General features: G+C 32.9%; 1 protein-coding gene across 1 annotated transcript in view; it reads left to right on the top strand.

Annotated features, from left to right (window-relative positions):
* The first annotated feature begins 8,567 nt into the window (after positions 1–8,567).
* Positions 8,568–11,589, top strand: part of LOC127704566 (uncharacterized) — a 28,533-nt gene continuing 25,511 nt past the window's right edge. The window contains exon 1 of the mRNA XM_052208711.1: positions 8,568–9,006. Within this exon, the coding sequence (XP_052064671.1) occupies positions 8,821–9,006 (186 nt within the window). The 5' untranslated portion in view covers positions 8,568–8,820. The remainder of the gene's footprint in view (positions 9,007–11,589) is intronic.

Genomic DNA, 11,589 nt, shown 5'->3' with positions numbered 1-11,589 from the left:
CTTACATATTTGACATAAAAATGATAGAAACACAAAGTTTAATATATAAAGATTATAGAACTGAGAGGCAGAAAATACCAAAAAGGGGAGAGGGTGTTCAAAAACAACATCAAAGAATGACAAACATTATGGCTTAAAAGAAAATGGCGAAAATACAAGCATTAGTTCAAAACACTACAGTAAAGTAAGAAATTATCAATATTAACCCCAACAAAACAAAGGGATGAACACAGGTGCTCCCGATGGGTAAACAGTTAATACTCCGATAGTGATGCTCATGATAAGTAATAAAACATAATCAATGATGTAATGATATAAAAAAAAGAGGGCGATATTGTAGCTTCGACATCTAGAACATATCCGTTGTCATCTGTGACACAAATTCTATAACGTGCAATCAAATCATTATGACGCCGATAAAACTTTCGTTCAGGTTATTAGTACTTCAACTTCATTGCTAAGTACACATGGTTGATGGTTTAATAGCTACGTTGTAAGTACAAGGAAATCAGGATGGGGAGCTGAAATGAAATTTATTATCAAACCCGTAAGTGCTTCGATATGACCATCCATTGACCTATTGTGGCCATCCATTTGATTGGGTCAGATCAGGTAAACGTTCATACATTACGCCCACTTGTTAGGTTTTTTTACAATGGAAATTTAAACCTTGTGTTTTGATGAAATTAAATATTCAACTAAATACTTGAACATTCTTTTCTAGCGTGTTAGTTAAGTTTTGATATCAAAATGCACATTTGCTTGTGTAAAATCATTGTTATTGATAGCAGATGACAAACAACTTAAAGATAAATCGTTCGGTGTTATTAACAAATTGCGGGTAACGTTTTTCCATTTATAAAAATAAGAAGATGTGGTAAAATTTCCAATGAGACAACACTCCACCTGAGTCCAAATAACAAAGAAGTTAACATAATCATCCTTAAAAGGCCCTGAAATGACAAATGTTAAACAATTCAAACGAGAAAACTGACGGCCTGATTTATGTCGAAAACAATGAACAAAGTACAAATATAATACACAGCAACAAACAACAACTACTGAATTGCAGGCTCCTGACTTCGGACGGGCACATATAGAATGTGGTGGTGTAAAACATGTTTGCGGGCGCCCAACCCTCCCCTAACCTGGGACAGTGGTGTAACATCACATATGAACAACCCATTAGAATCAATTGAAAAGGGCTCAACTCATCAGATCGATACAAAGCAGAAACACAAGTAACAAAAACGCAGACCCGACGTGGCAGGGTATTTATACATCATCACAACAAAAAAGACGCTAAGTACAGATCTTCGAGTACTCGCAGTTTATGACAGCTAGTTCAAAGCAAATAACAATTAATAAAAAAAAAATCATTAATCTAACACTAAAATACCAAATAGTACACATCCAACATCCAATGGATTTAATACAAAGACGTTATTAACAATCCGAAAAAAATATGACCTTGTGCAATGCCAAATGGCAGGTATCGACAGATTGTAGAACCATGAATATGCATATGTATATAACAATATTATTTAGTTGAGTTTTAATCTACTGATATCAAAATCAATATTTAAACCAATAAATATCATATTCAAAGATCTAATTTCAGTGTTGAATTGGTAACCTTTTAGAATAAGTTTTATTAAAGGATCGATAAGTTTACCCGGCTCGTATCTAAATTTTCGGGCTCGGTAAAAACATCTCGGTAAAAATTAGGATATGCTATCCCGTTTTCTACAGGTACAGTCAAACTTCCAAACCATAATCAGTGACCGTAAAACAACACAAGGGAACCCAAATGAACTAGTGAATTTTACGATATCTAAGCAGTTTTGATGTTACGGTTTCATTCTAGGTCTCAACCAACCTTCACTGTCAATTCATACCTATTGGAATCTCTAGTATCCTTTATGTCAAGTTCAATGTTATATTTGCAATTTTTAGATATAAATCTGTGATATGACAACATATACATGGCAAAATGTGAAGTTAAAAGAGAAACATAGCTTATTTAAATTCTTCTTGAGATGTCTTATATGAAGCCTGCCTAATAAAAAAGGAACATGGCGACGAAATGAGAACACTTGGCAAGATATATAGGATGCTGTGTCAACCCGTGTGATATGAACTTACAATTGTCGGTTTCATAACGAGTAAGAATTAGAACCCGCTTGATATCAACTCTCGTTATTTTATTCCAATAATAATAATATAAACTCGCCAAATCAAGAAAAACGCTTCAACGGGACAAAATTTATAAAGCGTTATTTTTATTTACTAACACTGAGTCGATACCTCTGCTGTTAGTCACTGTTAGTCACCGATAATCTCATCAGCTCAGTAGTCAGTGCTTCGGTAGTAACATGATTTATAACACACATTTATAAATTCCTCGTTGATAGATTAAGATATTATTTAGTTAGAAATTAAGTTTTCAACTACCTCAGTCAAAGTTAACCTTAGATCAATTTGACTATTCCTTTTAGGTCCCTTTTGGTCATATATGATCTAACGTAACTACGTATTGTACATCACTGGAGCTCTTTTCACAAAAAATCTTAAGAGTAAAAATACTCGTAAGTTATGAACATTTCAGTATAACTTACGATCAATTTTAGACGTAAGATTTTTTGTGAAAAGAGTCACAGGCTTTCAAATGTTTAGGTCTGAGCGTTTCTGATGAAGGTACATACAAAAACGTGCTTTGTATGCACGAAATTTATAAAGTATTATATTAATTTTGTAGCGTGTGTAACAGCTATTAAATAAGCAGTATCAACAGCTAAATATATGATGACATAATATTACAATTATTCCCTTTAAACATAGTTATGCCTAATTACCAGTTTAAACCCTTCACATGTTCATGTGCATGTGTAAAGTCAGGAATGTCATCAAACGTTGTTTTTTTTATATCGTTATGATAAATTTACCCACTCACTTTTCAAGATTGAACGGATGTTATCCTAGGGAATAAACTCGTCATAGATACCAGGATTAAAATTTTGTACGCCAGATGCGCGTTTCGTACGACTGAAGAGCTATGAGGGGACGGAGAGTCCAAAAGCAACTGTACCAAAACTAGAGGTAGAAATAAATATGTGCAAAACCATTTTATTGAAAATGAAACTTGTTTTTCAAGTATCTTCATCACGTATCTTTGGAACAGTAAAAAATTGATGACGCTAGACAAAAGTCGAAAGAAAGAATTACTACTACGGGGTGTTTCGCGACATTGACTACCAATGAAAGTCTGGTATGGCCCGAGAACACAGTTATTTCGTAGTGCATTTCTTTTAGACAATAAATTCAATTTAAAAAAATTGCTCTATATCGAATAGATTTTTACAGGTGAGTGTACTACTTTTGCGACAAATAATATCAATATTATAGAAAAGTCTACCAGCTTTAACTCAAAATATGGACAATTCTATGTGAAAGGGGTCTATAGTTCAGTTTGACAGCTTCAGACATACTAATTTTTTACCTTTTTTGATTGAACCAAATCACTACTTTACATAAAAATTCAGCACCCAAATTTTTTTAACATGTAATTTACCCCCTTTCTTAATATAACATGCATGAAATAAATTTGAAAAGTGTATAAAAACATTTGCAATCTATACACTGTCCACACTATGGAGTATATTTGTAAAAGCATTAAGTTGAATAGGAATACGAAATATTATTGCATATAGATTGAACTAATTAGAAAGCATTGTAGTAAGAGACAACGAAAATCAAAGGACGATAACTGTGTACTCGGACCATATGGTTGGCCAATTCGCCGTTTCATAATCTAATGTATTCTGGGTAATATTTTAAAAGCGTACACCAAAACGTTGTTGTTGGTTAGCAACGTTAGAAATTCAACCAATGACTTATCTTATTTCTATTTTGGTGTACGAACATTACCCATAATCCTTCAGATTCGGAAACTGCGAATTGGGAAAGTTCATTGATGTGAAGCTTGGTAAAGATTTGGATCTAATATCTTCCTTCCATTTATTATAAAAAATAGAAAGTGTAACAAATGACTACAAACAGCAATTAAATTACCTTTCTTTTATATTGATGACGTCGATAAAACTTTTCATAACAGCTGCAACGAGTTTTAGTTTTTTTCTTAATTTCAAATGCAACCATAATCAAAAGTACCAATGACATCATTTACCTCTTAAAGTTATGTCTCTTTTCAAACTTTCAACCTCTGTCAATTTCAAACAGTCTTTCATAATATCAGATTTGGTTTGAACTTTTTTTAGAGTAGGAATATACAAAACATACAAGCTCTAAACGTTAACACAGTCTTTTACATAATGTTAACTTGGGACACAAAGTAGTCTTTTACAGTACAAAAAATCGGTTCTTTTCGTGGAAAAGGATCTTAAATTTTGAAATCGCCGGTTCACGAGATCAGCAGATAAAGCAAAAAATCTTCCACCAATACTGATGAAAATCTTCATTTTGGACAGGTTCATAAACAAAATTGTAGAACAAAAATAACGAACTCCGAGGTTAATTCAAAAAGGGGAGGGTTCATGAAAACTGACAAAATCAAACGTTATACTGTATCAACCAACGGAACGAATGGAAAACAACTGTCATATTCCTGACTTCCGAAGAAGTGAATTTTAATTTTTTATGACAATTATTGCTGCGTGAAATAATCGCTACATGTTACTCTTTCTACTAGACTGTAACCTTTCAATGTCCTGTCTACCAAATTAACCTGACCTATTACTTAAAGTAACTAATAATCTTATCTAAGCACAAAAACATAGTAAACTTGATTTGAAAAAAAAGTTCAAGAGGCCGGTATGTTCCACTAATCGTTGCCATATTCTCCTCCTGTGTTCATAGATTGTGACATAAACGAATATAACTTTTTACTTGCTATGAGAGCAACATTACGTGTTACACTAGTTTAGCAGGGTTTGCTTACCTTACACACTGTTTTTGACACCTTTACAATCAACCCGTCGGTTGTGTAATGATTGCTATTAAAGTCCGGGATAATATGGTTTATTCATTACATACAATGTCTTTAAACAAACTTTTCGTAACCGTGAAAATTCTTAGATCGGCACATAGTGTCTTTTGGCTTCTTTTTGGATGTTTTTGTGCTTCGTTCCTTTCTAACGTGTTTTTACAGTTTGTTTTATGTTGTGCTGTTACACAGCTGTCTCAGGTTTGGGGGGTGGGGGGTGGGGGGGGGGGGGGGGATGGGGGTGGTGGGTTTAGGAATTGAGCTTCTAAAAACATGTTTAACCCGCAATATTGTTGATATGCCTGATCAATGTCAGAAGCCTGTAATTAAGTAGTTGTATGTCATATTTGTTTTTCGTTTGTTATTTTAGCATGAACAAGGCCGTTGGTTTACTTTTTTTAGTTGTATTACGTTTAGTTTTACTAATTGTTGAAGGCCGTACGATGGTCTATAGTTGTTTATATCTTCGTCATAGGGTATATGTGGATAGTTGTCTCATTGGTAATCATATTATTTGTTTTTAACTTATCTATAAGAAAAAACGAAAACGAAAAACGACAAAAAGATAAACAACAGTAAACAAAACACAACATATAAAAACTAAAGAGGGGCAACACGAACCCAACAGAAAAATCGGGATGATCTGATGTGCTCTGGAATGGTAAGCAAATCCTGCTCTACGTGTGGCAAACGTCGTGTTGCTTATGTAAGTAAAACTCCGGGGATAAGTCTAATTCGGTAGGTCACATTCGAGGAAAAGGGGATGGGATTATGGTTCAGACAATTGGAACATATCCGTCGTCATCTGAGAAACAGGTATTCCTTAACGGTCAACCAACTTATGGGGTCCGTAAAATTTTCGAATGGATGATTTCAACTTCACCACTTGGAATTCTTGGTTTAATAGCTTCTTTGTAAAAAAACAGCAACCCTTTATCAAGGAAATCATGATAGAAAATTCAAGCTCTGGACTACCGTATCAACTGGGAGATTTATACTACATATCCACGCGCTGCTGGAATGTTGCTACATCAAAATGGAAAGTTCGTTCATAATTTGGAAGCTGAAATCATCCCTTCTGTCGTAAAGTTTTTTTCTCACGAGACTCATTGTATCAAAATATTTTTTTATTCTGTAACATACCCACATTTTCGGGATATATTAAAGAATAAATTTAACGACTTCGTTGTAAAAAATGCAGGCGAAAAATATCAAAGGGACATTCAAACTCATAAGTCGAAAATTAACTATTAACTCTATGGCAAAAAAAAACGAAAAAGAACAAAAGACAAACAACAGTATACAAAACACAATATAGAAAACCAAAGACCGAGCAACACGAACCTCACCAAAAGCCGGGGGTGATTCCAGGTATTCCGGAAGGGTAAGCAGATCATGTTCCACCAGTGGCACCCATCGTGTTGCTTATGTAAGTACAAACCCGGTGTGAAGTCTTATCTGGTAGGTCACATTCGGAACAAAGAGGACGGGATTGTTATTACGACAATAAGAACATATCCGTCGTCATCTGTGAAACAGATATTCCATAACACATTTCGCAAAGAAGTGATATTGACAATGTTCAAGTAAAACAGATATTCCATAACATTCAATCAAATCGTGAAGGCGTCCATAAAAATTTCGAAATGATTACAACTTCACAACTTAGAGCTATTGGTTCAACAGCTTCCTTGTGAGCAAAAACCTGCTCTACTTGTACCAAACGTTGTGTTGCTCATGTAGGTAAAACCCCGGGGATAAGTCTAATTCGGTAGGTCACATTCGAGGAAATGATGATAGGAAATACAAGCCAACTGGGAGATATTTACTCCATATGCAGGCGCTGCTGGAATGTTGATACACAGAAACGGTTAAAGGATAATTCTAGCTTCTCTTCCTCTTCCCAAGAGGCTCTTGTATGTATGAAGTCAGTCTCATATGAATAAAAGAACAAGTCGGCTAGAAGAGGGGCATAGTTGGTTCCCATGGAAATGCCGATTGTTTTTTTTTTTTCGAAAAACACGTCTTCAGACGTAACAAATTCGTTCTCAAGCAAGAAATTAAGCATTTTGAAAATGGCAGTTTCAGAGTATTTTCTTTTGAATCAGAGTGATGTTTTTCAAAGTACTCCCTAAGACAGGATTCTTGTATCTACGTTGGCCATTCTTTTTTTATAAAACAAAGCAGGACCAATTTTTTCAGTTTGTCTTTTCGTTGAGAATGGGGAATACCTGTGTAAAGGGAATGAAATAAAATATTTTAATACTATTACAAGACGAAAAGAGATTTAGATTGTTATTTACACTAAAAGATCTTTGGAATTTTTAAGTATCTACATTTGATTCACACCGCCCCTAAAGTAGGTAATTTCACAATAACATTGAATCCCGGCTTTAATTGCAGAAAAAAAATGATGTTAATATTTTAGAAAGGGGAGCACTTGAAAGACACAGCAATATAACTTTGTTTGTAAGGACACTTATTTAATCTAGGTATCCAATACAGTGAAGGAAGATCCCGTTCTTCATCTTTGGTTGTAATTCAAAAGGAAAATAGAACAGACCTATGATTATTCAGAATTTACTCCTTGGAAAGTGTCGTGGGGGTATGTTGAGTTTCCAATCGAATTTAGTCAATACCTAATTCTTTTATCTTTTATGTAATGTGATTTACACACACACACGATGTTGTTTGGGGATTTATCTGTGGGGACAATATTTTTGTCATGGAGGTAGGACATGTATTTAGCAGCATTTGGGTCATTAAAGATCGGTGTAGCATATGTATTCATATACCCATTCGGTTGTTTAAATTCTAAATTGTATCAACGACCTCATAGCCTTAACCCATTCGGAAAGAGTATCTACGTCTTCTTCTTCGCGTTTAGCCCATTGTCTGTCATAATCCTCGACTGAATCCATCAGTGTTTTGAAGTTGTGTTTCCAATTGATGGATTAAGGCTCACGATATTTCGAACCTTTAGATAACACATTTCGCAAAGAAGTGTTATTGACAATGTTCAAGTGACCAGTAATAACGTGGCCGTAGGAAACTAACAATTAAAATGTTCATCGCATATAGAATGTTCAGAAATTTGAAGAATTCAGTTTAGGATGGGTGAATATGTTTGTCACCAGGATTCTCTCTGAGTTAATAGATTTATATAATACGATGATTTAAATTATTTCATAAGGATACTTACAGATTGTGAACCGAAAAAGGCAACCTACTTTTTCCAATTGGCTTCTTCTTGAAAAAATGTAAATGCCTTGAACTTATGAATCTATATACATGTATCCCATCTTCAGTGTTAGAAATATGTCACAGGAAAACAGACATGCCGAATGTATGCGCATTTTTGTTTTTAGAGATTTCAGTAATTTTTAGTTTACACAAACCAACTAATTTTGTGGTTAATTTTTATGCTTTAAGAAACAAACTTGCTCACGTTGAGCCCTCAAAGATCCTCTTTTATTGAATATTTTAGTTGACTATACCTACAAAACAATTAATTATTTAAATTAAAAGATTTAGAGGTCTTATTGTTTGGTTATTTATTTGTTTAACAAATGGTTATTATCTTAATGACATATCTATATCACAGCAATTTAAAATCGTCCAAATCTGTAAGGAACGATAGGACTATTGTCGCTCTGAACTATACTGAAGCATAGACAAGGAAGGAAAATAAATGTAATATGCTATTATCACAAGGATTCTTTTGTTGAATCTGTACATTAATAGTTACCAAAAAATCATGACAAAAATCCAACAAGATGGAAGATTTGTGGATGAAGTAAAGTGACGGTCATATCAAAATGTCTTCTAGAGAGTATGATATTCAATGTCGAGACGATATAATCGGTATTCCTGATGTTTCTACAGGTTTTAGATTTGCAAGATCGTGGGGACTAAATACTAAAGGTATAAAAGCAAAGGATGAGATTATTAAAGTTTTGTTAAATGAGTGGGACAAGGAACATACAGCGTCCGAGGAAGAAAAGGTAACTGTTTAGATTGTAGAATTTTGAGTACATTCATTAATATAGTCTTTGCATTGATAATAGGAAACTGGAAAGCAAATTAAAATTAAGATTTTAACGATTCGGCTATATAAATCACAAATCTGTTAATTTCGCTAGGTGAGGGGTGATCAGTAATAACACTGTTAATCTTAAGGATTGGTTACCTTCAGTTGACGGCTTTCTCAAAATTTTAACTGTACTAACGAAATAAAAGATGAAAATCATGTGATTTTAAAATGTCCTCTACATAACGATTTAAGACAAAATATGTTCACTGTAGTGTCACTTTTTAATAATGATTTTATGGAAGAAATTATTTAATATATACATAACTTAATAATAGTATTTAAAAATATTACAATTTTTATGAAAATATGTGTTTTATAATGTGTAAATGAATATTTAATAATATCATGAATATAGTCTCTCATAATTCTTTTAAGAATGGCACATACATTGTAACTTGTTTATTCCTGTTTTTCTTAATCTGAAATGTATTTTACTGTATATAATATATATATTATGTATGTGGCGAGACTTTAATAACTATTGAATCTTGTAATCTTTTATTATGATTATGGATAAACTGACCATAGCATTAGAAATAATTATAATTAATGATATCTCATATATTTTTTTTAAAATGCCGAACTCGAAGATTTTTACGTTAGATAAGTTAACATTTTAATCATTTATCGTTCATCATTAATTTTTGAATTTGCAACAAACAAACAGATTATTGATCCACATGACGTTGTTCATCAACTCCTCGTTAAAAGTATAAATTCTTACCGACTTTGCAAGAACACAAATAATTGCAATTCGGAAATTGACTTATAGGCATGTGGACAGCACACCATACAGATTTGCAGCACAACATTAGTTATATGCTAACTTTAGAACTGAAATACATGAATGAAAGCTGTAATAATAACGATTTTTTATTCTAAAACGTTGCTTACCTCGTCAACAAGAGTTAAAGGATGTATCTCACTTTTTTTCAAAAATGCACGAATCTCCCACCATTACCTTCTACTGCAACATCAATAGTTATTTCAAACTCATTTCAACAGACAATCTCATAATAAAGACGGAGGAAATTTAACCAAAATTGAAAAGGAAATGTGATACTATAAATCAGTACCTAGAATAATGTCTTCTCCATGCAAATTCTTGCACATAAACATACAATTCATTCTCATCAACATTTCCACCTCTCAAATTAGGGAAAAGTGAAACTTTTTGTAGTCAATATATGTATTAAAAAATCTGTTAAAACTACCATAACTACCATTAGTTATGTATGATAACCTGGTCAAAGTTGATATGGAGGTTCCAGTTTTGAAGTGTGCTAATTTTTTAAAAATGGAAATGTATAAATTTGGTTTTGTTGTGACATCTATATGTCAAATAGTTCTACTACATATATATGCATCCCTGGCTTTAAAATGCTCAGGTTTGACCATTTCTACGACGAAGGTAAATTCAGAAAAGCCAATCAAACCCATGTAATTTATAAAGTGTTATTTTTATTATATAGCATGATATTAATGTGCATTAGTCATTTCCCCTTTTTACCAAAGACTAAAAGATATAAGTTATAATGGAATCTATTCAGCGCTTAGTTGGAAAGGTATATTGCAGATAATATCAATAAAGGAAGAACTCCTAATTTATATCTGTTATAGTCTAAATTAATTTAGTTTTGTGAATAGGCGTTTCAAATCCTGATGACCTGCTACAGCAGTTTAAGTTTCGATGAACTTAATTCATTGGTTTGTGTTGCTTACATATACATTACCTTGAGGAATACCTCAGTTTTACTCTCATTTAACTTAGTGTAACAGAAACCAAATCGTACAACATAGAATAGTTGGGTTAGTTTTAGTATATTAGGGAGACAAGCTAAGTTCAGATATAATCACTATCATATAACCATAGTGGAGTATAAGGTAAATTGCAGGGTACAAAAATTATGGAAAAAAAAACCACATTCAATGGTTTTAAATGTCGATTGCAGACGTTTCACTATAGAAAATAATATCCCCGTTAAATTTCAATTTTCAAATACCTTGGCCATTTTGATTTTTTTCATATGTATTTCTTGATATTACATTACTACACATTACTGACAGAATATATTTGAAAAAAATTATGAAACTCATAATACAACCTACATTACATAGGCATCTTTCAAACATTATTATTGTTTATCTTGTTAGAAAAAAATAAGTGCATTTTATACAAATTGTATATTTTTATTTAGGTTATTTGGGGTATATACAAATATGTGTTGCAATATTGAATTGACAGCAATGGGTGTTGATCATAAAGAACACGATTATTCTTAATCAGTTCCAGTCGCTATGTCATAGCAGCAACCACTGAATATTCTTATCAATTTGCGTAGAAAACAATGCTTTGAATAATCAATAAAAAAAAAGATAACAGGAAACAATCAACAACATCAGACTACTCTGAAAAAAACAACCCCGTAGTGCTGAAAGAAACATACACCTTATGGTCGCTGAGATATCAATCCAAATGTGGACACAGGTGTTG

This window comes from Mytilus californianus, unplaced genomic scaffold (assembly GCF_021869535.1).
Source record: "Mytilus californianus isolate M0D057914Y unplaced genomic scaffold, xbMytCali1.0.p SCAF_1, whole genome shotgun sequence".
NCBI lineage: Eukaryota > Metazoa > Mollusca > Bivalvia > Mytilida > Mytilidae > Mytilus > Mytilus californianus.
This window is presented reverse-complemented; position numbering and strand designations above follow the sequence as displayed.